At 38.8% G+C, this 23,229-nt stretch overlaps 1 protein-coding gene and 1 long non-coding RNA gene across 7 annotated transcripts; both read left to right on the forward strand.

Annotated features, from left to right (window-relative positions):
- Positions 1-2,586: 2,586 nt before the first annotated feature.
- On the forward strand, positions 2,587-5,378 carry LOC147622653 (B-box zinc finger protein 19-like). 6 transcript variants are annotated; one of them, XR_015269470.1, is made up of 7 exons: positions 2,587-3,297; positions 3,832-3,928; positions 4,083-4,198; positions 4,296-4,538; positions 4,787-4,896; positions 5,084-5,193; positions 5,323-5,378. XR_015269470.1 is itself a non-coding variant. In XM_086822201.1 (6 exons), the coding sequence occupies exons 1-5, from the start codon at positions 3,205-3,207 to the stop codon at positions 4,880-4,882; spliced, it is 645 nt and encodes a 214-aa protein (XP_086678327.1). In that variant the 5' UTR covers positions 2,587-3,204; the 3' UTR covers positions 4,883-4,896; positions 5,084-5,287. The 6 variants fall into 6 exon arrangements, 4 of the variants coding, with proteins under 4 accessions (XP_086678327.1, XP_086678328.1, XP_086678326.1 ...); XR_015269469.1 differs by having other exon boundaries at positions 5,093-5,193; XM_086822201.1 differs by lacking the exon at positions 5,323-5,378 and having other exon boundaries at positions 5,084-5,287.
- LOC147622654 (uncharacterized) lies at positions 5,008-5,378 on the forward strand. The gene is made up of 2 exons (XR_015269471.1): positions 5,008-5,162; positions 5,301-5,378. It is a non-coding gene; the product is annotated as an uncharacterized LOC147622654 (long non-coding RNA).
- Positions 5,379-23,229: the final 17,851 nt, after the last annotated feature.

Below are 23,229 nucleotides of genomic sequence, written 5' to 3' on the forward strand. Positions count from 1 at the left end.
CAATACACACACCTTTACCAATATAATATACACTCAATCTCTATAACATGTTTTATCAAAACGTTTCCAATAAAATTTTCTCTATATCAAAGACCACAAAACCTTACAAATTTAGATCAAGTTCAAGGATTATTTTCCTTTTATAATAGTCAACAAGGATATGATTTGCTTTGTGAGTGTATGAAACTAGAGTCTCCTTCTCAACAATCATCCTATCTCATTAAAAGAACTATTTTTTTTCTTCCAAAATCCAAGTAAGATTTTGATCTTAGTGTATGGTTGTGTGAGAGAGGCGTCTATGTGTATTAGTGATTAGTGCACATATGTGTGTTGGTGCATTCATGTGAACATTTATAAATGTGCTTTGGATGAAGCACAGCTATAAAAGTCAATTTAGTAAGATAAATTCAAAAATTATATAAGGGATCCATTGTTGGTGCATTCATGTGAACATTTAAGAGTGATGGTGGAGTTGCATGCATAACCTTCAATAGTCTCGTACTCCAACACCAGTAAAGACTAAAATTGGACCCTACTGCCTCAGTGGCTCATGAACATTGCTTAAAGGCTAAAAGCATGACTCAGAGGTTCATAAAGGATGGCTCAATGGAAGGACTTAGAGGTCAAGTCCTACCTAGGGGGGGACAAAGACAGCCTACATCGGCATACCAAGACACCCCCCTAACGTAGGGGCAAGACACCAAGATATATGTGTGATCTCCTATGATATCCAACATGATAGACTATGGTTCAAAAGGTCAAATGGAGCCCAAAGGTTGAGGAATATGTGGTATGGTCAGACCATGTGGAGGCCAAAAGTAGGTGCCTAGAAGAAGTGGGAATAGAAGCCAAGTGCGTTCTCACTTCAAGGTAGATAGTGCTCAAATCTACAAAAGATTAGGAAAGGCTTAACCAAGGTTATGGGCCATGATTATGGTTAATGGAGATGTACTCAATATCAAACATACGAGCTTTTGAGTTATGCTTCACCTTTATCATTAGCATTGTCATTAGTATTAATCTTTTTCTTGCTTTCTAGCTTGCCAAGATGATGAGTTTAATGCATTTTTACACACCCTAATCACTTTTAGATGCAAATCTCAAGTTGGTATTAGAGCCACCCATCATCCATTGAGTAGCTATGCACCATAGGATAGGTTAGGTTAGGAAAATGATTAATTTTCTTAGTTAGTTTTCAAGGAATATTCCTCCTCTTTTGCCAAGCTCCAAATCATCAAGAATCAAGCATTTTTTTGGTTCATTCTCATTAAATAAGCATAACATAGAGCTGGTACATCACCTTAAGGAGCTACAACTCATCAAATAAGGGCCTTATTGGACAATAGTTGTCCACTTTTGATCAAGCTTCAAATGGCGGTTGCCCCTCTCCCATGTGGAGGTGCCAAGGGGCTATTGAGAAAATTTAGAATCACTTGTCCTCGCGTTTGGCCAAAAACCTCTACATTATTAGTAGGAAAGACTACGGAGAATTCTCACTGGTTTTTTGGAACATTGTTCTTTGAATGCCCCGCTAGCCCTCAGATTTGAAGCCTTGAGAATTCTTCTTGAGGCATTTTGCCCGTCACATAAAAGCTTCGCGAAAGGGGATGAAAAATTTTACCCTGAAAAATAAAAATTCTTCAGTTTGAAAAGGCCCTTCCTAGATAAGCTTTTAAAGGCAAACAAATGTGGTGAACATTCTACTTTTCAAATGAAATGAAATAAAAATGGGGTCAAATGAAATGAAGTAAAAATGGGGTCAAGCTGCCCCATTTTTATTTCACTTCTTTGAAAAGTAGAATGTATTATTTTTTCTTTTTTTTCTGGGAAAGTAGCTCAATGTTAGTACTTATTACTATTTTCTTAAAGATTTCAAATCCCATGGATGGTTGATTGAAGGGAAAGTAAGTTGCCAGAAGTCTCGAGGTATCAGATGGGGTAACTTGAACTTTGAAGTCTGTAGCTTGACCCCATCTGATACCTCGAGACTTCTGGCAACTTACTTTCCCTTCAATCAACCATCCATGGGATTGACATAAACTACCCCACCTTCTCATACCTAGAGACTTCAAAGTTCAAGTTACCCCATCTAATACCTCGAGACTTCTGGCAACTTACTTTCCCTTCAATCAACCATCCATGGGATTTGAAATCTTTAAGAAAATAGTAATAAGTACTAACATTGAGCTACTTTCCCAGAAAAAAAGAAAAAAAAATATCTAGCCTTGCTATGAGCGAGCCACGTGTCAACAGAGCAGGTAGTAAAGAGAGTATATATATCCCTCTGGGTCATCCTTATCTAAAATCCGAAAAAATAAAATAAAAAAATGGTCGGCCCAGAAAATGGCCGGGCCCACAAAATCCCTCACCTGCGGCAGCGAAGACAGCCACGTGGCAAAGCCCGCGTTCGAAATGATGACGTGGCGTAAGCCCAGCCGCACATTCCATGGTGGGCAGCCGAGCGCGGTTTTGGACGCCGTCCAAAGCCACTTTGGGGAGTGGTTTTGCAAACCAAGCTGTTTTCCACTGCTCCAAAACAGCGGTTTTCGTGCAAGTTGGACAAAAAATTAGGGTTTTTTAATTGTATAAGGAAGCCATTTCCAGGCCATTTGGGACCTTTCAGCTCTGCAATTCGTGATCGCCCAAGTCTCCAAACGCCCTATTTTTACAAAACCTCGCAGCAAAAACCCCTTCCTTTTGTAGCTTTAGGGTCTTAATCTTGCTTAACTTAGCACTGATGCATTCCAATTCGCTCAAAATTGCACATAATCACAATAGTAGCGTCCTCGCCAAGCCAATCTGCTTCAAGACCCAGAATTTTAAGTCGAATTTGCCCAAGATCAAGATTTTCGTCCTCGGTCAAGATTTTCGTGGCTTGATCTTTCCCGCCCTGCAGGATTTTCAAATATTGGGCATATTTTCACAGACAGCTTGTGGCCCTCACCTGTTGCCCTGTACTACAAGCTCAACATATGAACAAAGTGTGGTAAGGAGATCTTCAGCTTCTGGGATGCACTTGATTTGAAGATTTAAGATACCCTATTGATTCTAAAGATTCTTGTTAACATCAGTTTGACGGTAGATGCTATCTGTAAGCAATTTAACCATCTCTAGTTGAGCAAGAGTTTAGGTGAGATGTTAAGGAAGAAGAAAGTGGGTTGATTCCAACACTGGTGGGCTCTCACAACCTGAGGGTGTGGTCCAATGAAACCGATATGTGATGTTTGTGAAGCCGCTCCTGCTCGAGTTTTCTGCGCTGCAGATGAGGCTGCTCTCTGCCCCAAATGTGATGAGAAGGTACGAAAATAAATTACTTTCACTGTCTTTTCTATTTTGCTCAAAATTGCCTTTTTTTAAAAATGTGTGTGTGTGTGTGTGTGTGTGTTTTTAAATACTCCATTTTTTTTTCCCATATACACATGGCACTTACCTCCTTCACATCCACAGCGGTGTTACACATGTGGCATTGGCCTTAGATGCATTGTAGTTACCAGTGAATTCCATGTACCTCGAGTTTAGCTAACATTTTCTAATAGTGTTAGAAGGTTAAGCTAATTGAGGGGTATTATGTTGCTGTCTTGGGTCAAAAGATTGGATTGGATTGGATTCCAACATCATACCTCCATCATACACAAAGACCATGACCTGCAAAAGCAATCCAAGAGGTCGTGGATATGCTAGAGGCAAGGGCAAGTGCAATCCTCATAAAAGTGTTCAAAGCTATAGGCATGCTAAGAAAAGGTTGCAAGAGCCTCCTCACATGTGCATGGTCCTGATTGCAAATAGAATTTAGAAACATGTATTTTTGGTAACATTTCATTCAATGTGAAGGTTCATGGTTGCAACAAATTGGCAAGTAGGCACATACGGCTGACACTTGCCGAGGCAAGTGTGATCCGCCGGTGTGACATATGTGAGAACGCCCCCGGTAATGACACCATTTTGTCATATAATTTTGGGAATAGTAAAAATTGACCTTCCATTGGGATGCTTGAGCTATTTGATGTTTTTTTTAGCAAACTACTTTATGGAAATTCTGAGATGATCACTTATGGATTTTCATTGTTGCAATTTCCGGGCAGCTTTTTTCTTCTGTGGCATTGATGGGACATCACTTTGCTTACAATGTGACATGGATGTCCATGTTGGTGGTAAAAGAACCCATGAAAGGTACCTTTTAATGGGACAGAGAGTTGAGGTATTCTCTCATCTATGCTAGTTTTCGTAGTTTTTCCATGGATGAAAATGTTCTTTGCCATTCATATACATTCATTTTACAAACTTTCTGCTTTCAGCTTCCTATAACTCAAATGGAAGGGGGGCTCGGAAAGAAGCCCATGATAGAACTGAAAATAACAGAAGGGGATGACCCCCTCATCCAGATGCAGACAAAACATGAGAACCCAAATCACAACCGCCCGCAGGAAAGGATTGAAAATAGCAGTACCTCTGCCATTGCCATTGCAATTGGCAATACTGCTTCTCAAATGATTGATCTTAATTTCAGGCCCCATCATGAAACTTCCAGTGCAAGTCAAGTAATATGATATCTTCTCTTGCTCGCTACCAGTTTACATGCTTTCTCAATCAAAGTTGTACATACATAGATGACATATATTTACACACCCCCACATACATGCATATACACATACACATGCATGTACATATACGAGCATAATCACTTAATATGGGTTGCAACCCTATTTCAGAAAGAATTGCAGTTGTTAGTATGAGTTTTGCTGTGTTTTTTCCAACAAAGTTTTGCATGCATTTGTGATTTTTTCAGAGAGTGAGGGACATAGAGCTGGCTAACAGTGAAGTTGAGGGCCTTCCCGCAGTTGTACCTGATCTTTCAATCGGAAAAGAAGCAGCTGATAGCTAGTCAAGAGTGTTACGGTGAATTCTCTATTATGCCCATTCTGGGGCTTATTAGGAAGTACCAACACTCAAAATAACAAATCCCTTACACTGTCCAAGTAGTGTTAGGTTGACACCAATGATTCTATCATGGAACCGTTGAACTCATCTTGTATTTATATAAATATGCATTCTGCTTCCAAAGGATACATATTGACATGGACAGGTGGTGCAGTGGCTCCTCAAAAGCTTTCTCAAATATTTGCAGTCAAGGATCTTGAGATGGTGGTGGAAATGCTTGTTAGGTATCCATGTGCACATCTAGATCCATTTCAGGTGGCTATGCTTATTAGGTAGCCATGTGTGCTTAGGCTGCATTGGTTGAACTTTTGCTCTATATCTTCTGTTTTTCAGGATAGTATATTTTCTCTTCTGTTTTTCAGGATAGTATATTTTCTCTTTCAGATGGTGGAGATGCGATATTAAAAGGAAGGATGAAAGCTAAGCATGATTTTGATAAATGACTTCTTAAAACCCTCTTAAAAGCCCTTGCCAAAGGTTTAGCAGCACAGAAATCATTAATGAGGTTTTATGAATTTGTGCATTCAAGGGAGTGGGATTCTCAAGATTGTGCATACAAAGTGTATTGGAAAGAGGGTGGGTGCTAACTTAAAAGTTTTATCTTTTATTTGTGTGGATGTAATTGTATGATCTTGTAATGAGGGGTAAATATCATTGAGAGTTCTCATTAACCAGGATTTGATCATTTTATAACTAATAAATCAATGCAAACATCCAAAAGTGTCGATGCAATGGTGGGTGAAAGTGGGTGAAAGTGGATCCCATCTTTCAGTGTCACAATAATATGTAGTGAGATAACTATCAAAGGCATCAATCATCCACGCTTAGATGCATTGTTTAAGAAGTCTAAACTCCAGACTTTTCTCTAGAGGTGAGTTATTTTTTTGAGTTTGAGGTGTCAATGTTACAAAAGAACATATGTTTGATGATAGGCTTGAGAACTTGCAGGGGGAGGGGAGGGGGAATTATATTAACGTTTATGGAGGGCCAAAATGGATGACATATGAGATAAAATACACAAAATAGGAAGAGTATGAAGGTAAAGCCAAATAAATATTTGGTCCAACAAAAGGACTTCTTCAAAAGTCCTACTAAATGGGCTAATAAAGCCAAAGATGCAAGGTATCAAATACATTCATCTCAACTCAAAGACCTTGTAACTCAAATCCCTTGTGTGTGTGTGTGTGTGGGAGGGGGGGAAGAGAGAGACTTGGAAGGCTAACACTCACTAGCTTTGTAAAACTTTTTGTAGAAAGCAAAGTGGGAGATACTAAAACACTAAGTGTTCAACGCAAGGGATTGTTCTCCATGAGGTAGTGCTATGTAAGCATACATACACAGAGAAAGAGCTTTGGAAAGTACAGATACCAACCACCACCTTGCAAACTTTACATAAATCATCTAGATTCACATTTTCAATGAACTCTCAAATGGGAACTTGACCATGTGTACAAATGTGAAATGAACTAAATCTTAGATAACTTATACTATTATACTATGCCAGTGTGCCAAGGTTCTAACCCAAGTCTTGTACTTCATTTGCTCAAGAATCTTCTCTAGTTCTTATTCAACAAAGCTCTTGTAAAGAAATCCAACAACCAACCAAGTTATCACCTCATCAAGATACTATTTCAATCATTTAGCATGAAACACTAGGGGGACATAATAGTATTGTGGAAATTCTAGCTTATATGCCATATCTCTTGTTTTAATGTCACCCTAGCAAGGCCCACAATATCTTGGCAACAACTTTTCACATTTTTAGCTATTTTGGAGGAATGAGTAGAAAGACTTTCTCCTTGTCTTTGAAAAAATAATTAGTCCTTTTGGTATTCACAAATTTGATGGCTTAGTTTATTGCTTTCGGGATATAATCGTGAGCAAATGTCATTCCCATCCAATTTATTGCTTTATATCATGAGCAAAGGGCATTCCCATTCAATTATTGCTAGTTGAAGGTCTTAACATATGTTGCAAGACCTAACTAAATAGTATGAGCACTGCCTTAAGGATGATCTCCACTACTCATATGTTAAAGTACCATTCAATTTATTGCTAGTTGAAGGTCTTAACATATGTTGTAAGTCCTAACTCACTCAAAAGTATGACCATTGCCTTGAGGATGATCTCCACTACTACTCACATGCTAAGTACCCAGTTTAATGAAAAGAAAATGCCAAAAACTAATTAATCTACCTATGTTCAAAACTTGGGGCTGGGATTGCACCTATCCCTAGAGCTTTGGGCCAAGTAAATCAAGCAAGTCTCAAAACGATACAACGAATTCTAGCCAAGCCATGCAATCTAAACTCGGGGTTGGGATTGCACCCACCCTAGATCTTTGGGCCAAATAAATCAAGTAGGTCTCAATTCGATACAATGGATTTTAGCCAAGCCATCCAATCTTAACACATTTGCAATAAATATGTACCACTTACAATGCTTCTGCTTTTTTGTTGTAATAAAGTGTGCCATTTGTCAAAGTGCTTTGCATCATCCAGAAAGCACTTCAAATGCTTTGAAAGTGACTTACAACACATAAAAAGCATTTTCAGGTGCTTTGTATCACCCATAAAGCTATTTTAAGTACTTTTTATAACCCAAAAAGAAATTTAAAGTGCTTTTCAGGGTTCTTTGTAACTCCCTAAACCATATTTTAGTTTTTTTTCAAGTGCTCTATAGCACTTGGTGGCACTATTAGGAAAAAACTTATGTGGAAAAGTTTTTTACTTACCTCTAGTGATTCAAGATTGTCTTTCTTGGATCCAAGGTTGTTAGGGTCAACCATGCAAAAGCTGAGGCCCCTTTCATAGATCTAATTTGTCCTTCTTTCATATATTTCATATTGACCTCAATCGTGTTTGGTTCTGGGGGGGCTGCCTGTAGTTCAACAAGGTCTTTCTTCAATTTCTCTAGCTCAGCAAGAAACATTGTAGTAGTCTTTGAAGCTCCTTCTAGTCGCAGAGCAACGCATCTCTCTTGCATTCATACTCGGCCTTCGTTGTCCCAGATGCTTCTTCCTTGAGAGCTAGCCTGCTCTTTGCTTTTGCAAGCATGGCCTTTGCTAGGCCCAAACGCTTACCAAAAAACCTCTTTGAATCATGGTCTGCCATCTGAAATGCCACCTAACATGACACCTGAAATCTCTTCCTTTGCCAGCTGAGTGAGCAGCCAATGGCCCATTAGCTTTCCTCCAGTTATCCAACTTCCTGTCAAGGCTACTAGACTAGCCCTGCATTGTCTTCAAGACACTCTCACCAAAGATGGCCCATGCAATTTTGTGGCCTTTGGGATCATCTTTGCTTACCTAGCACTTTTCGTACGTAAACCCCTTGTAAATTTGGCTATTAATTCATTGTTTGGGGGCGTTCCTTGGTACACTTTGTGGTAAAGCAGTCGATACTCATCCACAAAATGTGGATGAAGCATGTTGAGAAAGATTTTACTACCTTTCCTATGGCTAGCATTGAACACACTCAACCATTCACTCTCAGAAATGTCATCATTATTCAGCGTTGATATTCAAAATTTGAGGGCCGCTTACCACCCCCTGTAAAAACATAATAGCAAATGAACATTCAGGATAGGGCTGATTATAAGCATTTAGTACAATGATGTAAGAACCATATGTAATGACTAGACTGACACATGTAAACCTGGGGAGCAAGGATTCCCCCCTATTGTTACAACATCTTACCTTTCAAAGAAGCTGTAGAAGCTGACGTTCCTTTATCCATAAGCTCACCAAAGTTTTGGTCTACAAACTTTCTTTGCACACAATTCCTTTCAAAGAAGCTACAGAAGCTGACGTTCCTTTATCCATAAGTTCACGAGAGTTTTGGTCAGCAAACTTTCTTTGTGTACTCTTCCTTTGTTGCGGTGTCTTCATCCTGCACCATGAAGGAGTAAAACAAAATGCATAAGTTCTATCAAGCCCATTTAGTGTGACATGCCAACAACTCCTAATTCCCAAGCTCTAGTTGATTCTTTCTTCTTTAGCGCGCTGGTACCTCAAAATCACATTCTAGGAACAAGAGCAACCATTGCCAACTAGCCCATGCCACTGGGTTTTGTTGAGCAAATACCTCCAAGCCTTGTTATATGTAATCACAATGAAATGGTACCCAAGTCACTACTCACATAACATTTGTAGAGCTCAGAGAGAGAGAGAGAGAGAGAGAGAGAGAGAGAGAGAGAGAGAGATGGATGTACATGTATGGCAATTTTGGAGGTACATAAAGATTGAATTTTGATATCCAAGAGGAGTGCTTATTGGATGAGGACATGGCACCAATGTGGCAAAAATTACAGCAATGGTCCCATGATGATTTGCTATTTTTTGAGCTTCGTAATGGACTCATTTACTACAAAGGCAAAGTCTTCCTTGTGCCTACATCAAGTTACTTCTTATCAATGTCCATGGTTAAATGACATCAAAAGTAAGTATCCAATTATGGTTTGGTTTAAAAATTTGCATTAACGTTATGGTTTCTTATGCTTTAAACTTTATGGTTGTAAAAACATACGTAATACCCATATAGGATATTATTTGTATATAAGACCAAGGTATCATCATAGGCTATCTATAAAGGACTTAATGAACATTAGGTCTAGTCTATTAAACAAGTTCTAATTCATCAAGATCATTAGGTTTTAAACTAGATGCTCAAAAACTCTTGCAAAACTAGATTCTAGGTTATGAAAGTTTACAATATCAAATATGAAAGTTTACAATATCAAATATGAAAGGTTTTGTTTCATACTATAAGAAAAAACCTTATAGTTTACAATAGCATATTATCATATTCTTCAAAGCAAGAGTTTCAATGTTAAAGGGAAAAGAAGATTTTCATGTTAATTAACAAGATTATTATCTTTAAGACTAGATGCTCAGATACTTAAAAGCTTGACTAGACTTTAATTCAAATTTAACAATTGGGGTTTAGTATAACCAATTATTTCAGTAAGTCAAATTAGCCTAGAAGATAAACATTTAATAATGGAATTTTAATTGTAATATATATTTGTTGTACTTTCTATGTACTTAGATCAAGGACTTTTTATCAACAAGCTTATCAAATTTGGAACCAAATACTTAAAATTTACAAAACTCTTGCAAACAAAAATATAAGACTATGTTTTACAATATCTAATACCATTTATTTAAAAATAAAAAAAACTCAAAATTTAGGGTAAATAGTAGTTAAAGTATCATCAAGTCAAAATACCATAATTTTTTTATGTGATTGTTATGCTTAATAGAAACATTTTAATGCCCGATTCCGATCATTAAGATGCATCATTACTCTATTTCAAATTAGTTAGTAATATTTATCTTAGCAAAAAATAGTGAATTTTCTAGTTTTGAGTTTTCATGTCACATCTGAAAGTTTATGCATGGAAATAATTGAAAAGAACCAAATAAGATCCTCAATGTAGAAAAATCTTGGTCTAATGAATTTTGTAAAAAAAATTCCAAGCTTACAATGATGTATATTTTTGAAATGCCTAAAACACACTAATCATCAAGACAAGAAAGGCCATGCATAGGCCTAAACTCAAATTTTTTAATCAAAATTTTAATTTAATTGCATCCATAAGTTTATCAGATACCCTGATTAGGGTAAGTGCATACCATCAAATACCCTAATTTTGACTCAATTTGAAATGATATTTTTAAATAGTCTCTCACACACAAAGACCACAAGAGAGAGAGAGAGAGAGAGAGAGAGAGAGAGAGAGAGAGAGAGAGAGAGAGAGAGAGAGAGAGAGAGAGAGAGAGGTTTCTTAAATGCTCGTTGTTGATACATAGGAAAAGTTTAGGAGGGTTTTCAATATAAAGGGTAGTATTGATTAGGATGGCATGACAAGGGGTAGGTTCACCTTTACTCTTAGCAAGAAGGAAGAGATCCAACGTAGCATCAATGTTAGTTATGGTACTCACATGTTTGCTATACTCTTCATTGTTTATACTACAGATCCTCCTCGATGGGAAGGACAAGCCACTGGAGCTCTTAGAGTCTACATGTGCTTTTAGGTATGAGATTTTACATTCTACACAAGCTCTGTTTGTATTATTATGAAAAGTTTATTCTCAGGAAGAGAAAGTATCTTAATTTACTAACAATGTTGTTAGGATTACATGGTCCAGACATTTGGTTAGGCAGCTTTCGCATCCTTCGAATCTATAATTTGAGCTTAGAGACCATTGTAGACTAGCTTCAATATCCAAGGGTTCGTTCATTCCACGAATGAACCTGGCCACCCCATCAACTGTTCTTCATCCAGTGATGGCGAGTATTTGAAGAGGAGAGCGAATGCCGGTGGTATTCCTCCATGGTTCGACTTCCCTGGGTTAGCTCCAGGAATTCATTCATCTGAGTTTCCAAGAAGCCGGGAGGACAGAATCTCTTCCTTAGGGAAGCTTTGAAATCATTCCATGTTTGGGTGTCCTGATCCAAACGGTTTGTCTCACAGTGGTTTCTCTATGCTACTCTGTCTGTTTCTACGATCTTCAGCTTGGCAAGAGCCACCTTACTCTTTTCGTTGTACCCTGTGACATCGAAGTACTCCTCCATAGCTTCGATCCACTTCTCTATTGTTTCTCCCAAGTGCTCCCCTCCACCTTTGAAAGGTCCAGGCTGAGATCTATGAAGAGCTTTGCAAACATCTGGGTCGAGCTCTTCCTCATCGAGTTGGGGATTAACATTCCTACCACGACGACCTCGATCCATGATCCTATTAATATGAAAATTCTTGTTAAGTTCTTTTTTTTCAACTTAACCAAGATACTCTGGTGAAAAGACCACTTTATAATTTGAATCCAACTTTAGATCTAACTGATTCTGGGGTTCCTTTTAACGTTTGGTCAATCCTCACAAAAATCCTGGGATAAAGATCCTTCTACAAGAAGAACATACAAAACCCATTATCAGAAAATAGTTCATTCATATCCTTAACACAATAATGGTTCGTCAAACCTGTAATTCCATCTGAACATTTCCCACGGAAATTTCAGTTATAAAGGTTCTTAATTTATCATTCCTCAATTGGGTCCACTGGGTAAAAGGTCAATTGCAAACAATCTATCAGCACGATCCACTAATATCATAGTGATCTACTGAAAGTCTTAATCGTCTTCTAGGTTACTAACATCATCACTGGGATTCTCTCCATTCATACTCATCATGACTTTATTCAACTTATCTACTTTCAACCAGAATTCAGAAATCATCATCTTTCAATCAGAATCCAAATCAATTCATGAATTCTCAACCAGAATTCTAAAATCATATCAACCAGCATCCAAAATCATAATCTAGGATAGCATTTTTGATTATAACTTCAAGGTCTTAGATTCACTCGTATATATTGTTAGTAAAGAGCTGCAGTTATACCCACGGTATAGACGGGTAATCATGGACCTTGGAGCTATAAGGTAAATACCATCATGTCTAGGCCTTAAGCAGTCAGGGATTCCACACAATTGCGGTACTTCCATCTAAAAACCCAATCCCCAATTTATGAATCCCCATTCTGAATATCAATTCGTATGAATTTCAACACACAATTACAATCTTTTATTGTTGGTAACTCATAGAATTTTGACATTTCTTGCTTCTTGGTTTATCAACTTTAGCCAATTCGCTCTGATACCAACTGAAAGATCCCTGCCTCCTCAGCGCATCAAATTTTGGGGTGCTAGTAGCGGAAGTAGCAACTTGTTGCACAGGGCAGAGCTTCCCACTCGGGGCCTTGGCCACAAATGTCCGGACAAGAGAATGATCCCTCGGTTCTTCCAAAACCGAACCCAAAAAAACTTCCCTTGCCTAGAAGGCATAGGCGATTCCTCCAAGAAAATTTATTCTAATGTAGTCAAGAGCCTTAATTACCCTTTTGCATTCTCACCGAACCTGCGGGTCACATGGCCGGATCAAGGGAGGAGCTTGCACTTGGATCATAGAGACCAACGCTTTTTTCCCCGTCAGGAGGCACAACCGTTGATTCTTTTCCATAGAACAAGGATTATCCATGATTTACTTCAACTATTGTAACTTGAAAATAGAATTGAATTTTACTATAGGAATCCATCAGTCCAGCCTAACCCCGTCCAATCCCATGGGTTAGCCAACCGCCCAACCATTGTATTGATAGGATCCATTATAAAAATTTGGTTATGTTTTGTCTCGGGTACCAGGGAAAAGAGTTCCCAGGCCCCCTAGCCGGCACTCAAGTAAATTACAAAATAGACACACCACTTACGCGCCCAATATGAAATTGCCTTTTTCACAGATTCAACTGTCTTTAAAACAGAGTTGGAAATGAAACCACAGTGTTTCCCATCAGGATCCTCAGTATTTCATTTCCCAGTCCAATTTCCAATCATTTCTTCCTTGGCGTACCTATGGCATCATTGGCAACTAAAACGCTCACCACCTGCTCACATAGGGGCCTTTTCAATAGTCCCTAGCCCACAGTACCTAGGAATATAATCACATAAAATCTATATGGACTCTTCGTTGAAGATCAGCTAGATCAAACAAAAAGATCCATGTAAAAGAGCCATGAAATCCTCCGTTGAAGACTAGCAAGGCCAATCAACCAGATCCATGCTCATGTTTAGAAAACAACTCCAACTCATTTTCTTCCTTGACGCACGCGTGGGTATCCTCGGTGACCCAGAGAGCCCGAGCACTGTATGGTCAGCACCCTCTAGGCTCCTTCGCAAGTCACCTAACGCTTCACTCATATAGGCCGTTTCCTTGGTCCCTCATCCACCGTACTACCGGAAGCTCACCATTTTAATTGGCTGGTCATCAAGACCTCGTCGACAACCTTGCCACGTAAGACGTCCTTCATTGATTCTCCGTCAGCTATTGCAACCTTTTCACTTAGGTCCTCACATGACCTTATTTGACAAGATAGTCAAAATGCTTCCCCATCATTCTTGACATAAAACAATATTTAAAAATAGATTTCATATACAAATACAGTTTCCAACAAACTCCCATTATTCCACGTCAATTCTGATTATTCCACATTCTTCTACAACATTAATTCACATCGCATCATTCCACATCCATTCATATCCATACACATCGTCCTACATCCATTCACATCATTCCATATCCAGTCATATCCATTCACATCATTCCATATCCAATCATATCCATTCACATCGTCCTACATCCATTCACATCATTCCACATCCATTCACATCATATCACATCCATTTACATCCATTCACATCATATCACATCCATTCATATCCATACACATAGTCCTACATCCATTCACATCATTCCATATCCAATCATATCCATTCACATCGTCCATCCATTCACATCGTCCTACATCCATTCACATCATATCGCATCCATTCACATCATATCGCATCCATTCACATCATATCACATCCATTTACATCCATTCACATCATATCACATCCATTCACATCATATCGCATCCATTCGCATCCATTCATATCATATCACATCCATTCACATCCATTCATTCAGGTTGAAAGTACAGTTACTTTACTTTCGATACTGACAGAACTTTTCTAAGTCTCCACCAATTACTTGGCTTAGTTAAAGGCAACTTTTTCTCGATTCCATTAAATCTAAATTCTCGTTCACTTTTTAGATCCTTGATTCTCTCAAGGATTCCAAATTCCTTTTCCAGAGAATCTAGGGATAGGTTAGTCATAAGTATTCACGTTTATCCAACTAAGCGTGTTTCTGGTCATTTTTCTACTGGGAAATCCTTTTCCCGTTTAGAATGTACTCCAAGATTCTGTTTTTCAAGAATCTAGACGTATAGTTCAAAATTCCAAAAGTTAAATGTGTTCAAAATTCCTTTTTTTGATTAAGAATTATCCATGTTTTCTCGATGTATTCATATGAATATTCTCACATTCTTTCTCAAATTTCTCAAGATAAAATATGCTCAATATTCTTCTTTTTGAATAAAAGGTTCATGGGATTTACAACATCAATTATACCCATATTTCCTCTTTCAGTATAAACACTAATCCATTTATCTAAATGAATCATTTCCACAATTCTCATAAATTGAATGATTCTAGAAAATTTGTGCATAACCTTCTTTATTTTTCTGACAATTGAATAATGCTCAAAACTTCACTTTTAGCATAAAATTTATTATGCATAAATTCATTCTCTAATGATATAAAATTTTCCATAGCTTCCCCATATTTTCTAAGAAATGATAATACTCAAAATTTCACTTTTAAATAAATAAAAATACCCATATTTTGAAATATGCCAAAATTTCCTCTTTTAATATTCAAAATGTTGCAGCCCCAACCAAGTTGGCATGATCCTTGTTTGTTGCTTAGAAAGCTTCTTGAAACAACGATCCTCGGTGTGACCAAGCTTCCCACAGTGGTTGCACTTGAGAGGTTTGAATTTACCTTTACCTTTAGAGAACAGGGCATTGGTGTCAAGAGTATCTGTATACCTCCATTCAATGATCAAGAAGCATGGCAACCATATCACAATAGGACATGTCTCGTGAGTCAGGAGGGGGATGTGGGAGCCTTTCTATTAGCTTTTGATGGGTCTCTTTATCAGGCTTGGCCTAGTTCCAAGATGTTGGTGTATTCCCTAGACCTATGAGCGGGTCATGTAGCCATGCTATGATATGAGCCTTTGAGTTACATGGGATGCACGGATTAGCAGTCCATCATTTGTCATGCTCTGTTCTTGGTTCCATTCCAGTAGTCCCTCACCTTTCCTTCATGGGGGGGTGTTAGAACATGAAGTCAAGTTGAGCTAGTTCGTCACATTGGGATTTATCCCATAAGCATAGTGGTACTATTATGTGTGTGTGTGTGCTCTATAAGAGAGCTGTACTTGTCCTTGTCATATAATGGAGTCTACATCAAGCTTTCATATCATGTGAGTACTTTGGTTATCATTGTTTTTTGCACTTGTCTTCATTTCAGTCTTTCCATTCCTTGCCATGTTAGGAATCTGCCACCAAAAATAGCACTCCAGGGAAATGTTGAGGATGGGAAGCTCTCAATTGTGGAGTCATAAGCAAGCTTATAATGCTGTTGAAAAGTAGGCAAAACTCACTGTCATTTGTCATCAGCATGATGTGAAGTGTCATGCTTATGAGAAGGAGAAGGGACTTTTTTTTAAATTGTTACACATCCTTTATAATATCTGTAGGTTCTTTAAGCCATGTGTTAAATACTTGAGCTGGTATTTCAGTAAAATCCAAAACCATCACTGCTCTTTTCTTTGTTTTTCTTCGAGTTCTTGTCTTTTTTTTGTTGTAGTGATCCTTCAGACTTCAGAACAATGGCAAGTTTTTTAGTCTTAAATGCTCTAAGGGATAGATTTAGCCATCATGAATAAAAGCTGGATGTGTGACAATGAGTTTTCTTTGTTGCATTTACAGATCTGGCAACCTCAGCTTCTCTGGCAGGTTTCAAGCCTTGCACAATGCTTTGCTGCACCTCTTCATCCATGGCGATATTGAGGTCTGGAGGTAACTGATCTACTAACATGCCAAAAATTATGATTCTAAACCAGGCTTGAAATTATCAAGCACTTTGCTGGGTTTTTTTACAGAGCTGTTAAATAGGGGATTGTATGAAGAAGCATAGAAATAAACTTGAATCTGAAATTCAGGGCATAGGTCATCCATAATCATGTCATTACGTGGTGGGATGCAGTCATTGCTATCATTCCTGCATGTGAGTACCTTGTAAGTTGCGAGCACAGTTTTCTTTTTTGGAGTGCTTATCAAAATCTGTGCACTGCATGGTTAATTATACACACTGCTTACCCAACCACAGCTTCAGTTGCAAGCATTCTTCTTGAATAGTGATCTTTTCTTGTTCGACTAGGCAAATAGATAGTGCATTTCAGAAATCCATTTAAAGCCATCCCTGTATTATTACACTTATGTAATAATATAGGGAAGGCTTTAAATACCTTGGACTTATGTACTAAGTTTCTTTTGTTTTCTGGAGCTGCTGTCCCTGGAATAAAAAAGAATTCTTCATCCTATAAAATTTTTGCTACATGGGGCTAGGTTATGCATAATGGTGTGAATTACTTATTGTAAAATGGATTGAGTGCAGTAATATTCTGAATTATCTTTAAGGTTGTGTGATGATAGCAGGATGCACTTCTTATCATTTGGAAGGCATTGTGTCTACCCTCAGTGCCTATCTTTTTGATTTTCTTTCAGTATGGGGCACAATCAGGTATAGGCTGTAGAGGACAATGCTGTTCTGCTCTTCTGTGAAACCTTGGCACACCTGTTTAACTCTACATTACAAGTTAGCTTCATGCACATGGTTATAGTTGCAAAAGGACAGCGTACTTTTAGGGTTTTCAAAGGCGAACAATATTTATGGGCTGACTACCATGAGTATATAACATGCACGTTCCTAAAAGGTGAATTTGGACATGTTTTTGGATTCATCTAGGGATATAATTCAACCTATTAGCGGACGTGCAAATTTCACATTGTGAAGTTTTCATCCAAGTTGCGGCTAGTTGATATTGTGCTAATTCTATCTTTCAGCGGTGCATTTGCCCTATCAACTACTTATTTCCTGTACTATTCTTTCTATTTGCTACTTCCCTTAGTGCTAGGCTTCATTATGGCTGAGTTTGCCACCCTGCATCTCCGGAGGTTTGACAGAAACTCAGTACGAAGGGCTTTGTGTGAATATATGCTCTTATGTGTGTGTGTGGAGTGTGTGTGAGAGCATATCTTGATATAGAGTTCTACACCCACTATTGGGCACTGATGACGTTAGTGGGGATGTTGTAGTATCTAGTCCATACTATGCATAATGGAGTTGATAGTTATATAGTCTTGTGGGTTGACTACAATGAGTATATAATATTAAGATATAGGCCTTGGAGCCTTAGTGAACAAGGGTGTAGAAGGTGTGTGGGTGTGAATGGTCCTAAGGGAGCCACCTAACCCTAGGCCACTAGCAAGTCTATTTAAAGGCACATGCCAAAGGCATTTGTATGAAGCATGAAGCTTAGTTATATTAAGCAAGATATTTTCTTCTATTTTGTGAGTCTCTCTCCTCCACATAATGATCTAGCATGAGTCTCTCCTCCACATAATGATCTAGCATGAGCACCACGAAATTCTAACATGGTATCTAGAGCTTTGGTTGATTAGGCCTTTTTGTAGTGTAGAATAGGTCAAATTTATCACTTTTTCATATGTGGAGCTGAACCTCCTGCCAGTGGAGGAGCTCTAGCAGCTCGTGGAGGCAAAATCTTGGGGAGCTCTCAACTAAGAAAGTGAAGAGGACATCCGGGCAAACATTTTCGTACAGCTCATCAGCCGAATTGCCCTCTCACCATCGCGGCATTGCCGCCTATGCAGGCCAGTGCAGTTCTTGGCTGCTGTCGATGTCATACATGAATTCGACGTCTGCAGGTTGCGTGGGCTTAGGGATTTTGAAGCCCATAGCCTCAGGAGTCTACAGCTTCATTTTTAGCCCCAATGGCTGCTCCATGCGTGCGCTACAGTCAAAAGACCAGGCTGCTCTTTTGGTAGCCATTGAAGCTCACCATTAAAGCTTCAAAATCTAAGGTTTTCTTTCACTAATCTCCTCTTATTAGCTTCAAATCTCTTAAGTGCTTCTTGAAAGTATTTTTCTCTAGATTCTCTGATGTTGTGGGCATACACCATGAGGTATTCATGAGCATCATTCTCATCAAGCTTCATCAATAACTTCAAGTGCACAAAGCTTCTCAAAGTGTGCTTATATAAGCACTAATAGTGTTACTTAACACTAATAGTGGTCATAACCATTAAAGGAGGAGGTATTTAACACTAAGGAGGCTCTTTTTCATCAATATTGGAGGCCGGTCACACACCATAAGTGCCACATTATAAATCTTCATTGTCAACCCGCTTCTATGCTTACCTTGGCAAGCTTCCAAGGAGAAATGGTGCAACCATAAACCATTGTCTTCATCCCATAAGCCAAAAAGGTTGAAGTTTTTTGGTTTTTCATCATTAAACTCAGTTCCTTGAGTGGTTTAAAGTTGGGCACATGTACACTAAGTGCTCATCTTTAATGGTTTTCTGTATCACCCTTGAGGCTCTTGTTTGTAAGAGGCATAGGCATATCATAAGCCATATGCTCTCATTTCCCAAGCCCAAGGCATGTTATTCTGCTGCATATTCAAAATTTTCATCTTCTAAGATGAGTTTTAAGGTTGAGCATAGCATCACTAAGTGCTCTACCTTGTTGTTTGTCATGTTTTTAAGCATCTCTTGGCATTGTCTTTGTAAGAGGCATAGGCAACATTATGAGCCATGCCCTCACCTTCTTGAGCTAAGAATGATGTACCTTATTGGTTTGAGCATTTACCTCAACCACTTACTCACTTTCATTAAGCTTGTACCTTCAAACCCTAATGGGTATCATGTAACCAACATGCACAAAAGCTTTTGTTGTAATCAAGGAGTAGACACTGCCCTTGACCAATCTATAAGGCAAGTGGTAAGACCCTCCCTTTCCCTTTCCCATATAAATCTACCTCATAACCATTACTCTAAAGAAGGCCCTCATTGCCCATGGAGGAGGTATAATATGCAGAAAAGCATCAAGCATGTTGAAGGAACATCTATGTGCAAACCACTTAAGCAAGGGTGGCAGCCTTGTTTTGATCATTGTGTGAGAATGGTCAAAATGGAAAGCATGTGGAAGCAATGGCATCCAAAGCATGTCAACTACAAGAGGTCAAGCAAGCACAAAGAGTGGGGTGCACCATCATTAAGGTGTACATCTTCATCGACATCAAATAAAGACTTCGATGGCATCATTGTATTAGCCTCTAAGGCTCTAAAAACATAGTTGTGAGTCCTGGATAACCACACCACCATGAACATTCTTGTAAGCCTAATGTTATAAAGGTAAATTTTTTTTCCGTATGTCCAATACCACCCATTCCAAGCACATTTTTTCATGGTGGCTGGTATTGAGGGGGGTATTAAGATATAGGCCTTGGAGCCTTAGTGAACAAGGGTGTAGAAGGTGTGTGGGTGTGAATGGTCCTAAGGGAGCCACCTAACACTAGGCCACTAGCAAGTCTATTTAAAGGCACATGCCAAAGGCATTTGTATGAAGCATGAAGCTTAGTTGCATTTTGAGCAACTTAATAAGCAAGATATTTTCTTGTATTTTGTGAGTCTCTCTCCTCCACATAATGATCTAGCATGAGCACCACGAACATGCACGTTCCTAAAAGGTGAATTTGGACATGTTTCTAGATTCATCTAGGTATATAATTCAGCCGTATTAGTGGGGATGTCATAGTATCTAGTCTGTACTATGCATAATGGATTTGATAGTTATATAGTCTTGTGGGTTTACTACCATGAGTATATAACATGCACGTTCCTAAAAGGTGAATTTGGACATGTTCTTGGATTCATCTAGGTATATAATTCAGCCCTATTAGCGGACATGCAGATTTCACATTGTGAAGTTTTTGTCCAAGTTGCGGTGGCCAGTTGATATTGTGCTAATTCTTTCTATCTTTAGCGGTGCATTTGCCCTATCAACTACTTAGCGGTGCATTTGCCCAGTTGATATTGTGCTAATTCTTTCTATCTTTAGCGGTGCATTTGCTGTACTAATTCTTTCTATTTGCTACTTCCCTTAGTGCTAGGCTTCATTATGACTGAGTCTGCCCTCTGCATCTCTGGAGGCTTGACATAAATTTAGTACAAAGGGCTTTGTGTGAATATATGCTCTTATGTGTGTGTGGAGTGTGTGTGAGAGCATATCTTGATACAGAGTTCTACACGCACTATTGGGCACTAATGACGTTAGTGGGGATGTCGTAGTATCTAGTCCATACTGACCATACGGTGCTCGGGCTCTGGGTCATCGATGATACCCACACGTACATTGTGGAAGATATTGGAACAAGGAGTAAGAGTTGTTTTCTGAATTCGGGCATGGATCTGGTTGATTGATCTTGATGGTCCTCAATGGATGAGTCCATGGCTCTTTTACATGGATCCATTGGTTGATCTTGTTGATCTTCAACGGAGATTCCATTTTGATATGTGAATCTATTGCTAGTTACTATGAGCTAGGAGCTATAAAAAAGGCCCCTGAGTGGACAGGTGGTGAGCGTTCTGGTTGCCAATGATGCCATAGATACACTGATAAAGGAATGATTGGATATAAGGATTCAACCGGAGATTTTGAGGATTATGATCAGTTACACAATGGTTTCATTAAATGATTGTTTTTAATAAAGATAGCTAATTCTGTGAAAAAGGCAATTTCATATTGGGTGTATAAGTGGTGTGACTAGTTTTGAGTTTGCATGGATATCTGGCTAGGGGGCCTGGGAACTCTTTTCCCTGGTACCCGGGACAAAACCTAACCAAATTCTTAATTGGATCCCATCACTCCAGTGGTTGGGTGGTTGGCTAACCCACAGGACTAGATGGGGTTAGGCTGGACCGATGGATCCCTAATTTGAGACTCAATTCTGTTATGGTATGATAGATGAAGTAAATGCCGGACAAAATTTGTTCTATGGAAAAGAATCAACGGCGGTTGTGCCTCTCAATGAGGAAAAAAGCATTGGTCTCTATGATCCAAGTGCAATCTTTTCCCTGATTTGACTATAGTTATATAGTCTTGTGGGTTGACTACTATGAGTATATAACATGCACATTCCTAAAAGGTGAATTTGGACATGTTCCTGGATTCATCTAGGTATATAATATTTAAGGGCTGAGTGAGGAGAATGGTGTATCTACGATGTATTTCTCTGTAGTGCTATTGGTTAAGTAGATTCCAAATCAAGGCATGAAATTTGCCTTAAGGTTTTGGTTGAAATACCAAATCATGGCTTGTGTGAGCATGATCCTGTGTTTACAGAGGTCTGGCGCGCTGTACGCGTATGCACTTTGTCACAGCCTCGCCCACCTTCCTCGCCGGCACGTAATGCTAGTCCGGAGAGACTGGCCGTAGGTGCGGCGGGTAGCGAAGCGAGAGTTAGTACGGAGAGGCTTGCCGAGTCTTTGGGATATAGTTTTGATAGTCCAAGTGCGGGTCATCCTGGGATTCAGAAGACCTATGCACTAGTAAAAAAGACAGTTTTATTGGACTAGTTTGTTTAAGAACGTCCAAACTTATGTGCTGAAATGCAGTAAGTGCCAGGTCAATAAACATGAACGTCTTAAGGTTGGAGAACTACTCCATCCGCTGGAGATTCCTTAAGGGAAATGGGAAAGCATTTCCATGGATTTCATTACCGGTTTACCCAAGACGAGTCGAGGGAATGACTCGGATATAGCTTTTTAGTTGAGCCTTTTTTGTGCTTGGCAATTCCTCGTGCATAATGATTTAACAGGCACAAGATTTGTGTTCTTGTACTTGTACCTATGACTCTTGTAAATGGTTATATGGGTTCCATTCCCAGTGCACATGTATTCTGTCTACATCATAGTCACAAAAACCCATTTTACCCTCCTAAAACTTGCAAAACGTTTCAAAAACACGAAAAGAAATTTGTTTCGCCCAAATTTTTTAAGGTCATTTTTTTCCAAGCTTCAGCATTTGTAATGTGATTTTTTTCTGTGTAGAAAGTAGTTTCAATTGTTTCAACTTCAAAATTCAAGCTTCTTTCCATTGATTCAGATGTTGAACCACTGACTCAAATAGCAATTTCAATATTGCCTACAATACCAACTACAATACTGTTGCACAGTGTAACCAGTACGGTAATGCAATAGTGCAAATGGTAGTAAGCATTTTAAATGCGACTATGAGTGACTATTTAACTCGACGCCTTTGCCCTGAGCTCTACAACCTTGTGCATCATACCATATGATTCATACATGCTCTCTCGCACTCACACACACACACACACACACACAATTTTTTTTTTGGGTGAAAACCATTGTTTCATTTAAAGTGTAATGTACATTCATAGCTGCCCCATCTAGGGACAACTACTACAGAGAAAAACTAGAAATAGTGAGAAAACACTTCTAGTTGAAAACACTTCTAGGAAGGTCTCCAAGATAATGTGCATCTTGGAGGGACATCATCAAAGAGAAGTGGAAAAAGGAGAAGAGATCTATCTAAGTCTGCCCAAACAACATAGTCTTGTGGGCATGGTATAATGTCCACAAAGCCCAATAATGGCACCATGAAAAAAAGAGATCATAATCAAGTGTAGGGGCAATCTGCCCAAAGAGCCAAAAATGTATGCCAAAGGATTAAATACTAGGAAATCG

The sequence above is a fragment of the Cibotium barometz genome, chromosome 28, assembly GCF_041138505.1.
Source record: "Cibotium barometz isolate CiBa-2024 chromosome 28, ASM4113850v1, whole genome shotgun sequence".
NCBI classification, from domain to species: domain Eukaryota; kingdom Viridiplantae; phylum Streptophyta; class Polypodiopsida; order Cyatheales; family Cibotiaceae; genus Cibotium; species Cibotium barometz.